The sequence below is a fragment of the Bombus vosnesenskii genome, unplaced genomic scaffold (assembly GCF_011952255.1).
Source record: "Bombus vosnesenskii isolate JDL3184/JDL3185 unplaced genomic scaffold, Bvos_JDL3184-5_v1.1 scf7180000016262, whole genome shotgun sequence".
Classification (NCBI taxonomy): domain Eukaryota; kingdom Metazoa; phylum Arthropoda; class Insecta; order Hymenoptera; family Apidae; genus Bombus; species Bombus vosnesenskii.
In genome coordinates, this window is record NW_022884331.1 from 1190977 (window position 1) to 1212883 (window position 21907).

At 36.3% G+C, this 21907-nt stretch overlaps 2 protein-coding genes across 2 annotated transcripts in view; both read left to right on the plus strand.

Moving 5' to 3' along the window:
* LOC117241929 (fibrillin-1-like) overlaps positions 1-21907 on the plus strand; it is a 235120-nt gene that overhangs the window by 202791 nt on the left and 10422 nt on the right. Inside the window, exons 21-22 of the mRNA XM_033508215.1 lie at positions 11-85; positions 776-962. Coding sequence (XP_033364106.1) covers positions 11-85; positions 776-962 — 262 coding nt within the window. The remainder of the gene's footprint in view (positions 1-10; positions 86-775; positions 963-21907) is intronic.
* LOC117241938 lies at positions 16592-20950 on the plus strand. The gene is made up of 3 exons (XM_033508229.1): positions 16592-16935; positions 17721-18480; positions 19038-20950. The coding sequence occupies exons 1-3, from the start codon at positions 16798-16800 to the stop codon at positions 20948-20950; spliced, it is 2811 nt and encodes a 936-aa protein (XP_033364120.1). The 5' UTR covers positions 16592-16797.

The following is a 21907-nucleotide window of genomic DNA, read 5'->3' on the forward strand; positions in this document are numbered from 1 at the left end:
TGCTATTTAGCCACGGTACTACAGAAGAAGGATGCTGATGTGTCCCGGAAGACCACCCCAGCCGATACCATCCACCGCTTATGGGGTGAGTGTACGCGATTTCTTCCTCTAGAATAATTTTCGTTCTAAAGACCCGTTCAGACATGGCCAGCAGTTTAGTCAAATGACAAGTAAGAAACTCAGTACTAAAATTTTAAGATAGCGGTCAGATAAATCGGTAAAAATAAATTGCTGGATATATCTAAATGGTTTTTAGGCATCTATAGCTGAGATGACCAGGTCGCTCGATCAAAACCAGAAGAATAAATTATTTCTGATTGGACGACTACGATGAAGATATGAGATGTTGGCACACTATCCACAAGCTGAAATGACACAGGGGAAAGGGAAATCGTCCGACTCAGCCAATAATAACAATGTGTCTGAATAGGGGCGTCACTGTTTTGTCCGTCGGTTAGTACGAGCGAACGATTCCTCTTTCCCCAGTGCCGTTTCAGCTTGCAGGTTACTGCCAACATCTCATCTCCCTAGAGTAAAAGTCGTTTCAGTTTGATTGACACTGTGTTTACACGAGTGAATTTGAACAATTTAAAGTCGATCGGTTAAATCGTTCAATCAAAAGTTGCCTAATGTAAACGATGTTTAAAGGCCCTAAATTCTAAACCTTTAGTAGTGAGTTACTTACTTGTCTCGCTTGACTAAGTTACTGGCCATGTCTGAACGAGCCTCAAAGGAGAAAATAGAGGGAGAAGAAAATCACGAGCCGCATTTTCAGTGGCAGATACCGAGCGGATGCTATCTGAGGTATACAAGAATCTTCTCCGGGGCGTACGCTGTTCAGAACTATCGAGGACAGAGACAGGACGCTTATCAGGAAGCGAGGGCGGCTTATCACGAAGTTCATCCCATTCACGAGAACCAAGGTCAAGCCCAACTACCTGCCTCGTATCCCCTCGGAGACTGTAAGTTTCTGCATGTTTCTGCACGTTTCTACATGCTTTTGTCCTAGTATTACTCTCCCCTTGTTGTTCTATTAGATCTTTGGGTTCCGATTGCACACAGTTTCATGCGATTTCTAAGTTTACAATATTAAAGTTCACATTATTTACGTTCAATGCGGGAGAATCTCTACAATTTTTTTCTTTCACGAAGAATATTGAAAAAAAGATTTTTTCTTGCATTTACTTAAAAAAATGTCTAGAATATGCGTTAAACTATTGAAAAATATTTAAAAAAAAGTGTATGACATCATCGACATCGAGCTTGCTCTTCCTCGATAGATGTATCGAAGCCGCATTGAGTGCGTTAATTTTACATGATTTTGATAATTACCGAAATACAGATTCAGATTTCGTACAGACTTCTCGGAGTTTTCCACCTATTTCATCTCAGACGTTTTCAATGGAATCGAACGTGATTATAAGGCCTAATTATATTATTGGTCATTGTACGATCGTTTTATGAAATAAATATTGCATATTTTTAAATACAAATGCTCTTGACGTGTTTCATTGTCTTAAGTAGAAATTAATAATCGTAAGAATCTATCATAAATTTACTATAATATATGCTGCAATACAACGATGTTACACACATAAACACAAATAATCTTATACAGACACCTACACAGGCATTTGAACAGGACGCTTACACAGGTCATACTCACTACTGTATAGAGAGTGGAGTTCAAAATCATTTAAGGGACCATGGGTCACTACGTACAGTCAGTCTCAGTCTGACTGGCTAACTGTCAACAATCCATAAATTCTTTACCTGCACACTTTGTTATTTATACCATATCACTCACTTATACAGGGTGGTTGGTAACTGGTGGTACAAGCGGAAAGGGGTGATTCTACGCGAAAAAAGAAGTCGAAAATATAGAATAAAAATTTTTCGTTTGAGGCTTTGTTTTCGAGAAAATCGACTTTGAATTTTCGCTCGGTACGCCTATGGTACGTTATAACGGATCTCATTGTAGATCGTTGTCTCGATGGAAAAATTAAAAAAAAAAAAAAGAAAAAAACCCCTTTTTTTACGTGGGGAAATCCGGCGGATTTTTATCGGCTAAAACCCCACGGGCGGGCCTAGGTGTAGTCATCAGCAACGAGTGAAACCGCATCTCCGGGGGTACTTCCCAAACACTCATAGAAAGCACTACAACATTATAGGCAAGGGGGGGGGGCCCACTTGCCCGTTGTATATACTTCTAAGATGATATTTGGTTTTCCAACCTTGGCTTGCCCAGGAGTGGTCTCGAACTCGCGACATATTACTACCCCATACGCCCTTTACGAGCGTAGCTAGCGAACCCGCCGAGTATTTACTAGTTGTTGACGCATTATGTTCATCAAGTTGTCCTTATACTCTGGTATAAGAAAACTCTGGTCTTCAGTGTTGCTACAACGAACACGTGTTTTACAGCTGATGACCCAAGATGGTCACCTAAACCTCAAAATATAGAATAATAGAAAATATAGAATATATAGAATAGAAGATATAGAATAAATATTTTTCGATTGAGGCTTTGTTTTCGAGAAAATCGACTTTAAATTTTCGCTCGGTACGCGTGCACGTTATCACATCTCGTTATAACAAATCTCACTGTAGATCGGATGTTCTACACTGATATGAAATTTTGTAATTTCGATGGAAAAATTAAAAAAAAAAAAGAAATTTTATTCTATATTTTCGACTTCTTTTTTCGCGTAAAATCACCCCTTTTCCGCTTGTACCATCAGTTACCAACCACCCTATATTTTAAATACATTTGGTCCTGTAATTCTGTTTAATAAATATCACCTAATATTATTTCAACATAAACATTGTGTCTTCCACAGATTATTTATCTTAACTTTAAGATTAAATTCTAACAATATATAAAGCAATATTGTGATTTAATTCTCAAGAAAATGATTAGAGCTTATACACCTTGTTCTATTTCTAGAAGATATTAAGTTAAATACACACCTACATTAAAACTTCCTTTTATTACTTTAGACAACTTAATGCTATGTAATGAAGCTTATTAACATGTCGGGCAAGAATAATTAACTTACAAATGTACGAAGTCACACAAAATTCCAACACCATGTAATACTTGATTCTATCATTCTACCTTTTATAACTATTCATCAACTCGTTCATAAATTTGAAATGGGACAGTATTTATAATACCTGCGAACAATCTTCGTAATCGCGGTCAGAATTTCCATTTTATTCAAGTTGCAGAGAATTCTGTTGAAACTGTATTGCAAACATTAACTTCGTTCCACGTACGAATATTTCGCGGAAAACGAACTAATCCATTGCATCCAGTTAAATGGATGGATGTGTGTAATGTTTTCTCACAAATGTCGTGCTCCACTGGGAAAATGCCAAAAAATCCACTCGATCGACTGATTTAAACTTTTTTTTTTATTACATTTTTTACGAGAATTAGACCACGAGGAAAAAACGGGAATTAACTTTTACAGGGACTTTTTCTAACTGTTGTCGCAGAAATATTTCAATGCGCTGGCTAAAACAAAGCAGGGGACGTAACGACCCCATTTGCGGTCGTCCTATGCACGATCGCGGAAAAATTAGTATCATTTGCGACTTGTGCACAACAAAGTGGTAACTGCTACTAACTGGTCCTATGAGACCAATTGTAGTTTACGTAGGAAAAATGTCACGTTTTTTACATCTATCGAAAAGAAACACAGGCTAAGACGTTAAAATAAATGTTCAGAAAATAGAATTGCACAGAGATTAATTTTATCAGAGATTAAGAACAAAATAATAAAACATATAAATAATAAAGAATTTCCAAATAATAAATAATACTATAGATAATACAAGCAAAAATCAAATGCCAAATCAAATTTGAAATGATAAATTTTATTGAAACGACAATTTATTTTAACAGCGTTCGAATTAGGAAATTCAAAAACTTATTAGGAGAATATGTAAATTAGAATTAAAATAAAGGAATATAATTTGGAACGCATTATATTATGTGAAAGTATGATATGGATTTGAACAACATAAATAATATTGGAAATTGTATATGTATATACATACTATGTTTGCCTTATTTATCACATTTGATCTTCTCATAATTATTTTAAAAATTCCAAGCTTCTACGTTTATAACATCTATCCTAGTCTGGTCTTCGAATTTTTATTTTATTCTGGTTTCAACAAACGAAAATATATTTAACATTTCCATGAAAGCTTTAGCATAAAATTCGAGACAGTTAGATGGTTTAATTCAACAAATGATCTCTTACTTTTTAATTTTTCGTTAAATAATTACCTCTTCTCCTATGATTCCACAAACTTTTGTTATATCGACTTGTTGCTATCATCAGAATTCGTTCATAGTATCGTTATAAAAACTAAACGTTCATAAAAATGTATCTGAATATAAAACAAGCTTTCACACAGTACTTATACAGACACAACGATATAACCCCTTTTTAGTTGAAAACATGTTCCCAGGGGAATACAGGACACAAAGTAATAGTCTCATTAGAATTTTAAATCCAGTATCTCTCACTGTATCCCGAGGATTCGATGCGCCAACAATTTCGACATTTTTTCAGTTCAAATATTTCGCATCCTGCGACGAATGATATCGGTTCTTCCTTCTTTTCTTGCCTTTCTCCTTTCTCTCTTTCTTCATTATCACTGCATTTAATACAGTTCCAGTTCTGATTTCGTTGAGATTAAAGCAACTTGGAAAGAAATTACTTTCCTCTGTTTTTAAAGAATTTTCAGGGAATCATCGGTTCTGTCCAGTTCGACCTTTTTCTCATTCCACTTCTTCCACTCAGCCCACCATCTTAGCCTAGTTCGAAGCTGAAAATGCAGATAGTCGCAGCGAGCTCTTGGGACTTCCTTTCGATCCACGATCTTCGAAAAATCATCCATCTCCGGCAAGTGTTTCCCCTGTTTCTATCGATTCCCCCGCTTTCTCGTGTATTCCATGTCACGATATTTCTTTCTCAGCTTCCTGGAATTATTTTTCGTAGATATTTTTGAAGCATTTTTTATCTGTTCATGGATATGTATGTCTTATTTATTGGAATGCTTTTGTTTACTTGTTTTACCTACTTTTAGTTATTTTGGTTGTTCTATTTGTCCAAGTTTGTAATTAAAGGAGTATACTTAATTGTAATTTAAAGTCTTAATTCAATTGAATTCCGTAGCTATCAAACGCAGAATAAAATTAAAGCTGTTTCGATAAATAAAGAAGCTTTTACATTGATCAGTGAAATTAAAAATTAACTAAAAATGATGGAGTATTGTATATATTATTATATACATATTTAATTATTGTATAATGTATTTCTCAGTTCAGCAAAATAATTTTACAATATTTAGGTGAAATAATATTACGAATTTGTATGATTCACAAGAACGTGGAACTGTTTCAGTAAAAATTGATTTACGACTGATTTCCATTTCCAGATTACTTTGACTTATCGCTGCGTTATTTCATGGTCTTGATTTTTACTTACGGCACAATTTCCGGGAAAATGTTTCCCGCTCGGCCGCAGACAAGCCGTTCTTTTATTTAGTATCACGATACTCTCAGGCGGAATTAAAAAATAATTCTCCCTCGCGAGATTTCTCTGTTCTAGCTAAAGCGATCTCTTTCTTCCTTTTAGCCTGTGTTTTCGACTTGTTTTCATAATTTTTCTTACCTTGCTCTGAACAATCGTTTCCAAAGGTAAATAATGAGAAGTTTAATTTTAATGGATTTCGTTTGTCGCATTGAAAGCAATATTTAATAAATATTTTATGACGGTTTATCTATTGAAGAAGATATGATTGCTGTTGAAATGATACTGTAAATAATAGTTTAATTTATTGGTATTGATAGTGTAATATTTTTATAGTATCTGTTATAATGAATACGCTTTTTATAGACAAACCAGAACTTTGTAATTTTACAACAAGTATTTTTTAATCTTCCACTCATGAACATTTTAAATAAATGCAAGATGTGTTTCCTCAAAAACAATCAAATCTCTTTTACTAATCCGTGATGAAAAGATTACAAGAAATAACGTTTCACAAGTCACACGTTTCACAAGTAAAATTTTGTTACTATCCGAATGTTTATGGGACCAACTTGCCTTTCGCTTTGATTTTCTTGGTACCTTAAACTTTAAACGTCAGTAGTTCTAACGTTAAAGCATTTGAAACTATTCAAAACGCTGTTCCTCGTTTATTATCATATCTAAAATCCACACTGGTATCACGAACATCCATGCAAATGATCTTAACTCTCGACATAAAAGCACAAGAGAACGTTTGTGTTTCTTCAGAGGCGACAGAAAAAAAGCATCGCAACGACGTCTATTTGGCAATAGAAACGGAGTGCTTTCCGCGAACGATCTACCCCTTTACGCCACATTCTATTTTTCGACGCGAAAATCTGACGGAAAACGTTGAACAACACTCACACGTATACGTGTATATGTATATATACAAAAACATGGGTAGTCGGCTGCGAAATGAAAGAGTGCGAAACCATTGTGCATCGAGTGGTTCGCTGACTGCACTTGGCTGCTACGCTACGCGCGAACCCGCGCCGATGGTTTCGCGCGTATCGTGGCCACTTTCGTGGCCCCATTTCCGCTTTGCCACCCTTTCAACGCTGATTTTTCGCCGATTCGCACGTTCCACGATCCTCGATCAAAAAACAAAGATTCCCTAAGAGCGAAGAGCCTACGTAAGAAGAACCGAGCTCTGGGTGACGCGACTTTTGGAGTTTTAGGTATTGAAGTTGGATCTTGGAATTTATTTAAAAATTCAACCTACACTTTCTCAAAGAATATTAATTAAACATTGCAACTGCTAAAATATTTCGAACAAGTCAATCTTTCCCAAACAATTAAAAATCCAACACGTCATACGTACACTTCCAACTAAATCATTTAATCACCAATTACCGTACTTGATGCGACTATAATTAATTGACTAAAAGAAGAAATAATAGTAACTCTAACGATTACAACGTTCCGTCGTAAAATTTCACTCACAATTCAAAGAAACGTATGCAAGCGTTATTAAAAATAAAAGTCCCCCTTGATATACCCGAGATTTTTCATTCACGTCAACCGAATACCCCGGCTCCCATAATTTTTCACGGCACATCGCGATGTGGTCGCGTCGACTTCGCCTCGAAGCGACAGATTACGTCGCGTTTCTCGTTACCGCTGCCCCCGAAGGCATGTTTTTCACCCAACCCTATATGAATATACAATCAGACGCGATCGACCTGGTGTCGTTGCCATCGCGGTATACAGATTAAATTTCGATAAAAAGGCATGGCCGCGAAAATCGACGTTACCTATCTCTTATCTCGCCCTCTGGTCTGCCCTCGCTTCGCAGCTTCCGTCTGGCGTCGCGATGGCGTCCCAAGTGACTGTAATTCGTACGGTAATTACGAATTAACGAGCGCACTCGGGCACACAGGGCGGTGTTAAATTGGTCCCGCGGAGGTTTCGCCGAAATTGCTAGCGGAAACACGACACATCGCAAGTAGCCCACGGGCGAGCAAATACGAAGCGAAATCGGATCGTGTAGTTTCATGGTTGACGAATTAGCAGCAAGCGTTTAGCGGATTCTTCGTTTGAAGGGATATGGGGTAGTTCGTGCCGTTTCAGATGCTTGATATGAGGTTCTCAATGGGTTTGTTAGATAATTAGCAGATACCGTTTTAGGTGAAGTAGAAGAGAATAGCTAGAGTAAAAGTTAAATGGCTTTTCGTGTTGCGATTTCGTGCTGTTATACTTCTTGTATTTTTCTGTTGTTTTGTGTTTATTGTTTCTCTTTCATGGTTTGTTATTTAATACATACATATAATTTTTACTGTTATAACATATATATACAGGTGGTTGGTAACTGTGGTACAAGCGGAAAGGGGATGATTCTAGGCGAAAAAAGAAGTCGAAAATATAGAATAACAATTTTTCGTTTGGGGCTTTGTTTTCGAGAAAATCGGCTTTGAATTTTCGCTCGGTACGCGTGCACTTTATCACGTCTCGTTATAACGGATTTCACTATAGATCGTTGTCTCAATGGAAAAATTAAAAAAAAATTTTTTATTCTATATTTTCGACTTCTTTTTTCGCCTAGAATCACCCCCTTTCCGCTTGTACCACCAGTTACCAACCACCCTGTATATATTGTATTAATATAAAAGTGAGTAATGATTGTAAATAAAAATAATAAATGTATCATTTTTAAGGAAGTGGCAAAGAATAATGAAAAATGAACCTAAGTAGGTTAAACGGTTCTTATGTTTTTGTTTTTCTCTTTTTTTTGTCCTTCGAAATTATTTAAAGAGCATGTATTGTTGAATATATCTATTATATTATACTATAGTAGGTAATTAGGAAATACCATCTTAGTTGAACTGGAAGGGAATAGATGGAAACGAAGAATAAATAGCTTCAGTGTTGCGATTTCTCATTTTATGCTTGAGGGTTATTTAAGCCTGTATTTACTTTATCGGGATATATTATATATAATATGTGCCTGAGGACGGGTAAATTGGATGATTATCGTTATAACTAAAAAATCTACATTCCATTTTATTATCGAAAGAGAACAGAGATGTATGAAATTAAGTGGCTTAAACGTTACCTATTTTATCGGTTAATATCTATTACTTCGAAATAAAAAAGACCTTCTTTCCATTGCAACTTAATAATAAGATAAAAACTAGTAAAATCGTGTGATAGAATATATTTGGATAGGAATAACGCTAAACACCAAATGGACTTCGGAAATCCGTAAGAGGACAGACTGTTGAAATAGTATTTCGTAGAAATCCAGCAGCGATACAGCACGTATGGAGAAGGATTGAGAGGACTAGTAGGATGAAATTTTGAAGGTAGCTGAAATGGAATTTCGAAGGACTGTGGAACGGAATTCTGACAGGTTGTATGTTAGAATTTTAGAGAAACGAAGAATGAAATTTTGAAAGAAAGGAAAATTTGCCAGATACACAACACGTTTTCTCCATAAACATTCCATTTTCATAAATAACGAAATAAATAAATTCCAGTAAAAATATAAAAAAGCATAATATAAAATAAATATCGGAATGTTTCTAATTTTTGTGAAATTTTGAAAGAATTTGTATTTCAAATAAGGATAAACGTTTCTTTCTTTGATTTACCTTCGTATATTAGCAATGAAAGTTGAGTTTCTTTTTCAATCCCAGTGGAAATTTTCGATCCAAAAATGACGAACTCGATGGTAGATGAGGTTCTAACGGGAGATTCTGAAAATCAGGCCGTTCGCTTAGAGCCGGGAATTTCCCTGGTGGTACGCGACAGTAAAACTTAATTCCATCCATTATTTAATTTTATTTGAATAATGCCGGCAACTTGAATTATTTAAATTGTTTAAATTGCTCGTGAATGGTAATGAGCAACGAAACGGTAGACGAATTGAAGGAATGCGATTCATTTAAAGCTTGGCTAAACGCGATTGTTCATAGTCCTTGATTCGACCCCCTTGAAAGGATTTATCGAGTTGGGGAACTTCAAGTATCAAGTGTACATTAATAGCCCGAGATATTTGTTCACCGGCGTTGCCTTTAAGTTTCCAGCCGTCAGAATAATATTTTAAATGTGATTATTAGTCTTCGAATTTTATATGTTCATGCGACGTTTAAAAATGCAAAAATGCGTATAAAAATAAATTTCAGCAGATGAAATAAATCTTTATCTAGATTCTAGTCTTTTACTTGTATTCATAAAAGTATAAATTTGCACAAAAATTGCAGTTTAGTTATTATTCTACGTATTTCTTAAATTTTTTTCAGAAATGTCAAAAGTGGTCACTTAAACTGTGGACTTTCTGCATTTATCACCTTTAAAAATTTAGAGAGAGAATGAATGATAGTTAAATTTATTTCTTTGTACATTATGCTTTCATCTTTTTTAACCATAAAACGATTAACATTTACGATCATATATTTATCTTCCAGTGCATGTAAAAGTTGAAATAAATTTTTCTAAGTCCTATAATTTTTTAACCATATTTGAATAGAATTTCATTTCTTTGTACAAAATGATTTCTATCGAACAATGTTATTGTGAAAGATAACATTGTACCATTACAAGACGGTACCTACTGATGAATTCCTGTCTTTTCTTTTCAATTACTGCTTTTGATAATGTCGTCAAATTTAGCATTTCATTATCTGCATGGCAAAAGTTGATGATTTCTGTCATTTTTAAGTAGATAAATTTATATAATACATTGACAGACTATCAAAAGGAAAAAAGTTCTATAGTGGTAGGTCGTTGTATTCATTTCAACAAATGCTAGCATATCATGAATAAAAAAAAATACAGGGATATATTTTCAAAAATAACTTAATTTTCATATTTTCCTCGTTACTACGCTTATGAAAAAATTACTTGTATTAAATAACATCCCTCTATATACCAAACAACTCCTGTATAAACGCATACTCGACAACATTAATCCCTCTTGAGATATTCCACTGTTCTCATTTAAATGTAGTATTATTTTCGGTAGTCCTCAAGCGTGTTATAATGTTTAATACTCGAGCCTCTGAATTCTATGTTTATTATTTTGTGTTTACTATGAAGACATTCGAGAAATATAATTTTACAGATTAACAAGTCACAAAAATAAAAAAGACTCACAACCTTCAACGGTTTTGTACGGATTTCCCATATTTCAACTCGTCAATTTCGTTACAAACATTGGCAAGCAGGGGGTTAAATTAGGCAAAAAACATAAAAACAAGCGAACACGATCTTGGAAGGAGACGTGGTGAGGAGTGACTGGGTCGACCGGTAATTAAAACCCCCGAAATTTTATTTCCGCTCTCGCGGAGGACGCGACCAACGTGTATTCCGCGAAATCGCCCAGGCTGGGCAAGCAAAATGAACGAAGAATAAACGAGAAACAGGCGACGTCGCTTGGATAATCCTTAACCTCGTTACGGGACTATTTCGTCCGAGTTTATGCAGAGTCGACGGTCGTTCGGATGGCACCGTCTCTTTTAATGAAACTGCTAAATTAACGTCGATCCGCGACGTCTTTACCATTTACGCGATACGCGAGAGTCGTACATGATTCGAAAGATTATACGAAGATTTTATTTTGCAGACCCAGTTCAATAAACATTTCATAGAGCTGTGTCAATCGTTTCGGCAAATCAAACGATACACGTGTCGAGTTGTGGCAACAAGATCGAAAATAAGTTGTGATAAATTGTTCTCTGTTAAGTAGATTTATATTTCATTTAACCCGAGCTATCAACCCCACTTACATTTGTTAATGTTTTGACACCCTAGTAATATGCCAGTTTGATAGATCAATCTTTTAGAATTCAGCGACGCTTGCCATGAAAATTGTGCAAACAAGATATTTCTCAATTAACACGTATTCGTTTCGTTGTATGATGTTATGATACGCATTTGTTAATAATTAAAATAGACAATTATAGTAGCTTTTAACGGGAATCAAGAAAATTATTATCAAATGTATCTTCTGAACGATTTAATTACAAAAACTAGATTATAAGTAAAGAAATAAAATTGAAATTGAATCCCTTACTTTCAATATTTTACATACCTCTGCTTATTATATGCTTTCTGTACGTTTTTACACCTTTTAATTTCTCACGAATATTTAGCTATAGTTATAATTTACGCACAATATAATCATAATTATAATTTTCGTTATTCTCTAGATAAAAATTGAGACTATATAAAAACCAATGAAATTCTAAATAAATCCTGACCAATAAATCCTAAAATATATTTACATTTCCTTCGAAAAATTAAAATTCATACCAATAAATCAAATCTATCCATTCCATTTATTGCGTAGCCAAGTCACGCGAAATCGAGTTTCATCGTTGTGCAAACATCGATCATAGCACAATCTAAACATTTTACCCGTCCCGACGCATATTACAACAACTTTTTTTCTCCTCTATCCGTTAGACAAATTCGTCACTGTAAATATATTGATTCGCCTCGTCCACAATATCATATATCGATCATAGAGATATATCGTGAGCCAGTACATATTCTCTCAAACCATCGCTAATAATGTCTAGATTGCACATATTTATGCAAATTCATGTTTTTATGAACAAAATTAACAGAATAGGATTTTGTTAGAATTTTTTACTTACCTGTTAAATATTATAACGAGTACTGTACTTTGGCTATTTTACGTATAATCGGGGACAAAGGTAAATAGACAACTAGTGGAAACAGATGACAATGAAGTTTCGTTAACAAAATATTACTTGCACAAAGATGTAAATGTCAATTTCGATTGCATATCGATAAATAAAACTTAAGTATATGAAAGTAATGCCAGTTCGATTGAACTTCATTGATATTTACTTTGCACATTGCCGGCTCCCTATACATTTTTGCATTTTGAAATTTCCCTTAAGTGCATAAATATCCGCAATCTACTAATAACTTTGTAATTGACACTGCACTCAAGACTAATTAAAATAATAATTAAAAGTGGAGCTAAGGGGAAGAAGAAAAGAAACGAAGAGAAAGGGGAAAAACGCAAATAGGGAGAAAATAGAATGAAATAAAGGACGTGTTGCGAGGGATGAAAGGCCGTATCAATCCCCGGCGAGTTTCAGCGTTATCAGGGATTTAAACTTCATTACTTCAATGGCTTGGCAACATCGGAGTAATCAGCCGTGAAAAGTTTACAGATTCTGCGCTTAACTATCCGAGCTCCGGTCGTTTCGTGAACTTCTTCAGAAAGCAATTTCACCGTAGTCCGGTGCCGTCTATCGTAACACAACTACGAACAACGCCTGTATATACATCGTTCCATGATATTTCCTTCTTTTTCATTTTTTGTCTTATTGACTGACTGCTTTATCGTATTATGCCCGAATCGTTTCACTTTTCCGAGGATTCAGAAAAACGGATTGAACTGTACGATCGATCGTGCTGACACAATGGGACCTATAATTCGACCGACTCGGCATTGCAGTTTTATAATTGAAAATATTCGTATCCTATTGGACAAGACTATTTGTATGAACGTGAAACAAATTCGAGAGAAGTTGTAAGAATTTTATATAATTAATTGAAATAATAAATTGGTGTGGTTCAAATAATTTTTTGAACAGAAGGGTTAAAATAATTCTTATACAGGGTGGTTGGTAACTGGTGGTACAAGCGGAAAGGGGGTGATTCTAGGCGAAAAAAAGAAGTCGAAAATATAGAATAATATTCTATATGAATTCTATAATATAATGTATTTTCGACATAATTAATATAATATAATTAGTAAATGATTCATGGTATACTTCTTTACTTCTTATTACTAATTCTTGAATCTTTGTTACACTTTGAATCGTTGTTATAAAATCTGTTTACTCGTCGTCAGCGTTCATTATTCTTTCGAATTGCAGCGTGAAACGTTGCATATTCCACTTGAAAAATTCGGAGTAACCCTTACATGTGCAAAGTAGTAAAAATCTAATTACCATACTTTACGCATCCCTTGATATTATACGATTTTTATTTGAAATGTTTTTTCATACAACACACAGTTTACAAGTAATTTAAAGCGGCTGAGGCAGGTAAATCACTCTATTGGGAGTCGTTGGTCACCAGTTATAGATTACGTGTTACACTTCAGTATAACAGGGTCTCGTTGAAATCGAGCAAACCTGCACATCATTTATACGAATGTTACTAACAAGAAAATGTGTGTGTTCGTTAATTCATAATGGGAATTCCTTTCATTACTTTTAATTACCTCGTAAAAGATAATTACAGGTAAAGTTGCATAGATATCCACAGTATAGTAATGACGAGAATGACTACACCAATAACCAAAACCAATAGTATTAGTCAAACATCACTTTCTTTCAATAGAAAGCATCTTATCCGAAAATCAAAAAGCGTTGAAAATTCGTGTTCATTGACTCCTTTTAAATCTCGTAAATATTTCCTATCGCTAGCTAAGTTTAGAACGTAACACGAAATCGCGCGACGTATATGACACGTTCTGCATACAAAGAGCGTATACCCACGTATAATAAGAAAATTTATGAATATTCCAAAGGAAAAAGGAATATGCGACCGTGCCACGATCACCTGTGCTTACGAAACGATCATCTATGCTTACGAAACGATCATGACGGATTAAACGGATTTTCCATGTGGCCGAGAAAATTTATGAAAGCATCGATAGTACTTCGATCACGGTTGCTGCGCCCGCGCTTGTTCAAACTTAAAACGATTACATTGTACATGGAGTAATTCAAGCTGGTTGCCATTAAATCAGTTATGGCCGGCCATTTACGCAAAATATTATACCGGTTTTGTACAAATTGCGTTTTGTTCATCGAATTTTGTCAAGCGCGAATTTCAATAATTAAACTCGGGCCGTAGTGGATGGCGGCGCATTTTCGTTTAAACACATCGCGTAATGGTAATAATTTAAATTGTTCGGCCAACGAGCGTCTATTATTTTCCATCGGAGGTTGCCTTGGTGATCCACGGAAGTGAATGGTAAATTACCAAGGAGCATTTAGGCCGCTTATCGTATCACAATTGAGCATTTAATCGTTGAACAATAACAGACAACTGGTAAAGGGAACGTGTCTCCACTACCTTGTATTGCTTCCACGGTATTCGGTTATTTTATTGTTCTTCTCTGCTCATTTTATTGCAGTTTCATTATGCCGGACGTTAATTACCATTCGATGTTTATCGAATTATTTTACACTCTAGAAAATTTGCCATTTCGTTGTTTAGACTCGATTTAAATGGGGTAATTTTTCAATTACTTTTTAGCATGGAAAAGAGCACTTTTCTATTTATTATGTGATATATCGAAATTTAATCTCTAAATGCAAATTTCTGCTAAACTGGCTGCAGTATGAAAATGATTTCAGGCAAGAATTAAATAGTTTCAAAGGGAACATAACCCAGTGTAATTTGTATAGTTTTTTGTAAATATGTAGAAATGTATTAGGTCGTCCGAAAAGTTTCTTTCGTTTATAAGGAAATAATGGATACACAACATTTTCCGTTTTATATTATCTTATCGGATTACGTATGATCCATTTTGTTCTATCAAAATAAAGATCACAACTTTCGACAGATTAGTATAAAGATGCATCGTTGTAAAAGACGGGTCTGTAAAAGAAAGACACTTTTCGGACAACCTAATAGAAGGTGATGTAGAGGGTGAAATACGTTTTCTTAAACGGAGTTATGTAATTTGTAATAGACTAAACGATCTGTCTCGATATTCTCCACAAAAAGACCTATCGACTTATGTCGAAAGACGATGGATTTAGAAAATTAATTAACTAATTTGAAATATTCACTTTTATTTTGTACGACCTATCGTATGGAAAACAAAGAAAGACGTAACACGCTATTTTAATATTTGTACAAATTGAACAAAAACGTATACTTTATACTATACTTGTCGTAGTGATATTTATATGTACCATATTTCATTATAGAAAAGAGAACATTAAAAGGCTGCAACGTATTCAGGATTTAAATTACTTAATATTAAACAAAGTATGAAATGATCTTCTCGCGACTTTAAAAAGTTCGTCTTCGAAGAGATTAAAGACGATACCACGTAAGATTATCTCAGTAGCTTGTACGACTGAAACAAAGGATCTGGAAGTATTTTCCAATCTTTCCCCGGGGTCCCGCAACATGAATATCGCCGCGACAGTAAACACGAAAGGACGTGAAACGACAAACGTGGCCAATATTAAAATCCGAAGAAAAAGAAACAGCAGTCGAGCCGGTCGATATCGAATCAAACCATCGAGACGAACAGAATCTGCTTCCACGTATCACCCTATTTTTCGAGCAACACGTTCTCAGCGATATATTCCCTCGCGGAAATAAAATTTTTACTTCCTGGAATATGTAAGGATTAAGTGATCTTACATTGAAGAATTTAGTATCTAGAAAATTGATATTATATAAATATAACTTTATAGCAGATTATATATGTTCGGATGATTTAAAACGAATCAGTGGAATATGTTACAAAATTAAGAAAATAAGAATATCTTTAAAGTTTATTTGAGAAATTTGCATCGAGTATCGTTTACACACATTGAAAATATTATTGTTCGATTATTTAAGTATACATGTTCGTCATTTCCATGAGAGAATAACATTTCCATTTGAAATATATTTCGTGGAAAAATCGCACATATTCCACAGATTATTCGTGGATTTATACGTAGAATAGAACGTTTTAATGTCCGGTTAGACCAGAAAAGAAATTCTTCCATTAAAACATCAATTTCTATTAGAAACTAGCACTTCTAATTTCCATAGGTTCCATTACCCCATACACGAACAAATTTCTTATTCAGATAAGTTCTTATTCGACTGGGTGTTTATTCACCAAATAAACTCTTATTTCTTATTTTTATCCATTATCTGTTATATGAATCGAATTGCGTCCAATTTTACTCCCCACTAAGCGACGAAAAATTACTTAAAATTTTGTCTATCGTGAAGCGCCACTCACAATCACTCGGATATTCTAGCGGTGAAAGACAAACGAAGAAAAAAAGTGACGAGCGGAATCCGGGGCATCGGCGATCGTTCAATTATGGAAAGCGTTTTCGAGGACAGTGTGCGGGCTGCGAACGACATCGATCGGTCGAGCTTCCATCTGATCGAGATTCTAACATGAGGCACGAGACTCGAGGAAGCACAGCTGCCGGAAATCGAGCAGGCACCGAAGAAAGGCACCGTTATGTTGAACGTCGTGGCGCCCGGAAAGCTTGTTCTAACCTTGCAATCGATACCACCGTTCGTTGTCGAGACTATTTTCGCTTTGACGCTGACCGTGCTCTTGGCTGTACCACTCATCCTTCGCGTTCAACATTCTCTAGTACGTGCACTTTGGTTAGGCTTGCCAGAATTCAATCCAGTACCTGCGTACGTTCGGTGTTTCCTTGGAATTTCATACTGTTTCCATTTGCCATTGAACGTACTTTGCGTGAGCGCATTTGACAAAGTAATTTAATCGCGCGGGTGATCCAATTATAAAGAAAAGTAAGAGAATAATTTCAAATGTATGATAAAAAATGGAGGTAAAAAAATGTAGAGATTGACAAAGTTAAATTATGATGTGAAAGATCGGACTTGTAGTTTTAAAATGTAATCATACATTTAAGAAATATCTCTGTATTTTTCTTTGTAAATGAAGAATTCGAGGGACATCAAAAAGATAGTACAGACGCATTTCTCCAAATTGATTCTTTTATACTCCTTTGCTATGTAACAATTAGAACATGGTGTTCAAAAAGTAAAGAATTTACGTATGAAATAGAACAAAATTAAACAAAGAAAAACGTTTTGCCAACTTTTGAAGCATAAAGCCCCTAATTACGTCAAAGACGAAAGATTTCCAAGGAACCCACCGTAGGAACGAAGGCATCTCCGAATATTTCCCAAACAGTCCCTAAACGAATTATCCCCAAACATCTTTTCCCTTAACTTTGTCTGTGAAACGATATACCATAGCAATTCCTTATACCAGTATACATCACACAATACGCGACTTAACACGTAATCCAATCAAAAATCCTCTGCTTTCGTTTCTTGCATCCCTGCTTCGTCGTACGTTCGTTTGCGCACACTGTCGGAATATCCAATGCCTACACCGCGTGGCAGCAGGATAGCTCGATGAAACTCACCACGAAGACCTGGCAGACTCGGCAATGTAACGTGCACAAAGTGGAACAAAGTCGAGATCGCGTGGTGACGACGCATTATCCAGTCTCGACGTTCGACTCAGCCTCGAGCTCGAGCGCGGATTTCCATTTGGAATCGGCTCGAAAGACGATCTCGACGCCCATTTTGCAAGCGAGTGGTGACAACGTGAGGACGGAATATTGGAACGCTAAAACTCGGGCAAATGTGCAGGAAGCACGAGGAAAAGCGGAATCAACGACGAAACAGAACGAGATGGTCTTGAAAGAATCTTCGTCGTTCGTCGCCACAAATTCTGAATTACCAATCGTCGACATATCTGCGTTTGATTACGACGCATATCGATTCCAACTGGTAGAGGCTGCTTTGAGGAAACAGTACGACGATTATCAGCCTCCCGGAGACGTTGTCTTGAATTCTATTCATTTAAATAATAATGATTCGACGGTTGCTATCAGATTGAACGATCGGTACCATCATAGTCTGTTTGACTTTATCGAGGAATATTACGATGCTACGAAGGGGATGAGCAAAAAGGAGACAGAGTACCTCCATCCGTTGGATCACTTTTTGATAAAGGGGACGCAGAAGCCGGAAACTGTTGAGAGGGAAACGGAAACGAAACAAGTGGATGTGGTTAATGCTGCTGGTCAAGGTGAAAGATCGCCCAGGATTTCGTTTTATGATGATACTGCTATGGGTTCGATGCAGAGGAGGCAAGGTATGTTGTACGAGAAACTACGTTGTGTAACGTTGTTGGGATGGTTTTCGCGAGAACATGAAAAGAGATAAATCGGATGGAAAAGAATGCTGGAGTATTTAGTGACGTTCCGTTTACACTTTTATCGAAATAAAATAGTCGGAGAACTTGTCGTTAATTACAGTTTAGTTTTTCTGCGAGATGAACCGTTTTTCGTTCCTTTTTGTTACCGTTTCTTGCTTTATATTCAGTGGAACTCGTTTAATTCTACAAATTGATTGTATCAATTTAAAAGTTTGTTAGTATCGAAGGTCTTAAATATTTTGTAACAGTAGTAAGAAAAGCTTTTTTAATAATTAAACTCTCGCAATTCGCATCATATTTCATCTAAATTCAGTGTACTATCTTCTTCAATAATGCATAACATCAATCTCTAATAACGATTCTAACAAATTCTTTAAAAACCCATAGAAAAAGGCTAAAAGTGCTAAAAAGAAAAATAATCATTCACATAAAAATGTGAATGAAAATTAAAAAAAATATTTTGAGTAACTGCCGCTTTTTCACGTAAATTATAGACTCGATAACGAAAAGAAACTTAAGACCTCTTAAACCAAGACCGTCCAGCGCGGGTGCCGATTCAACGACGTCGAGAAGATCCATGTTACAACGATCTTCAGGCAAGAAGAACGCGACGAAATTCTCAAAGAACAATTCGAGCACGGATTCGGTCAGCTCGAAACGAGACACGTTCTCAGGCTCGCAGAAATGCGAAGACAAACGACAAGCTCCGTCATCCATCGATGGAGTTGAAAGAGAATCGACGAACTGTATGACGATCAGCTCCATCGACACGGAAAGCATCCGCAGCGAATCCAGCAAAGCTCGCGATGACCATTCCGGGCAATCTCGCGACTCTTCCGTTGCCTCCAGGCGGTGTACTTCGGAGAAACCTCAAATTCTGCCTTGGTTGACAGGAAACCCGCGGATATCCTTTAACCAAAAGTACGGAAACTCTGGCAAAACGTCATCGAAGATGTTCGAAGCATCGTGGAGAAGCTCGATGATAAAGAAATCCAGCTTCCTGAGTAAACAGAAAACCAGCAAACAGCCTGATCGTCAGAGTTTAGACTACGTTGATCAAATGTCCACGGATTTACCTCCGTTGAATACGAATTTTGACAGATCTGACAAAGGCGGATTAAAGCTCGACAACGCTAAGTTGAGTAACCAACTCGGCAAGTTGGAAGTAATCAAAAGCGAAACCGAAGAGTTACCAAGAGCAGATTTTCCCACAAGTTCCGCGATTGATTTGTCTTGTAGGAAAAACGATTCTTTGGGCCACGTTTCGAATCAGAATTGTCCAGCAACGAACGCCGCTGACAAACATCGTTCACCAGCGAAGAATTTGTCCGAGCGAAACTCGTCAAGTGGTCAGGTGATCGAAACGATCGACTCCTTGGCGGAGATCACGCAGCAGCCTCCCGGAGAGCCAAGGTTAGCGCAGACTAGGTCGAAGAAGACGACGAACGACGAGAGCATTAAAGAGTGTTCGAGAAAGTCGTCGGCGAAACACGACCAGCCGGAGAAACTTGGGAAAGTTTTGAGCGACAGGAAACAAGGCTCGCATACTGTCGGCCCTGTATCGGCGAAACAACCACCGAAATTGGAACTTTCTACTGACACGTTTTTCCAGCAAGTGCTTCGTGGAAACATCGACGATTTAAGCAAGTTTAAAAATAACGAGAAACGAAAGGAAGTATCGAACAAAGAAAACGAGAATATTAGAATGTTCAAAAAGGACGTTAAAAAACATCAAGAGAATCAGCAAACGAATGTGGATTCGAGTTCGGCGAAATTGAATGCGTGCGGGAGGAAAAACACGATCGATTCGTTTCGAAGTAAGAACGAGGAGAAGACAAGAGACGTTAATAGAAGAAAAGCTTTCAGCGCGATCAGAAATTTCGGATCAACGAGCACTGCTAAAAGTAACCTTTTGAATGCCGGTAAGCTGTCCTCCATGTCGAAGAGCTCGCAACAAAGAACGACGGGCTCGAGGCTGAACACCGGTTTGCATGATAATGTGATTGGCGCTCGATCGATGCAAATCAGGTCGAGCAAGTCCCCGATGGGCGAGAGGAAGCCTTCGAGGGATGAAAAGCCGGGAAGAACCGAGGTGAATCGGCCGGAATTGAAAGAAAGTGGTCCCGATGGCTTAAAACTGCCTCGTCGTGACTCCAAGGCCGGCATAGCGATGCAGGTCGGATTGAAGAAGTATATCAAAAAATTGAAACGGGTGCTATCCGATCGCGACAACACCGATATAGGCGAATTGGCATCTTTGAGCCTTACCGACGCTATTTTGCCGGATCTAGAGTCGACTTTGTCGTCTGTCGAGGTGCAGCAAGTACAGGATCTGTTAAACATGGCAGAGAAGAAGTCTGAATTGATGCAAAACAATTTGTCTGGACTTAAAAAGAAGGTTTTATGATGGTTTCTTTCTCTGTTTCCCTCTGTGTATATTATTATATATTTTGTTAATATTATTGGAATTATTGTATATTTGGCTTGAAAACTTTTTGCGAAGAAGATGATTTTATATTTGAGAGCAGTCTGATTCTATAACCTTTGGAAATGTAATATAATTTGGTATAATATAGTTTGATATAATTTAATGCAGTTTTCATTGATTTTGGTGATTTGGGTGCTTTTATTGTCTGTGTGTTCATCCAATTCGTATTTTGACTAAAAGTAAGTCTTTAAAGACGGTTTGTTTAATTACATATTTAGATTTAATGGATTTAATATCCTTTAGCAAGCAAGTTTAATTAATTTGTCTTTTGAATATTCTTCTTTATAATATCATAAACATACAATTTAAATGTCTACTTGAGAAGATAAAGTGGAACTAAAATGTAGGAATTGGATGGAGGAAAGGTTCTTGCACCTGTTACCATTTTAATTAAGTCATTCAGATAGTTAGGCTGTTATTTATGACAATAATCTCGTCGCATGGTAAATTCGTGGTTGTTCATGAAATATTAATAAATAATATTAAGAATATATGCATATATATATATATATATATATGTCAGAGATGAAAGGACACTGAAGCCTTCCCTTTGGAATTTTTGGAAAACCCCTTAACACTTTAATCTAGATACTACCATAGCCGTAATTAAGCAATTGTCGTCATTCGATCCGATTGTATTTGTTCGAGATTTGTGATAATGAGCTTGGGCTCGAGGCGACAACCAATCGCCGAACGTAGCCGCGGTCAAGGGATGTACGTTTTGTCTAATAAAGGTATGGAGTAATAGTATAGCTCTCCTTAAAAAGAAATAGTTGTAGCGGCGCTCGACAGTAAACATTCCAACAGTTTCTGTCCCGTGGCTCGCCACACGCAGACCCTATTCTTCGGGTAAGATCATTACCAGATGACGCATCT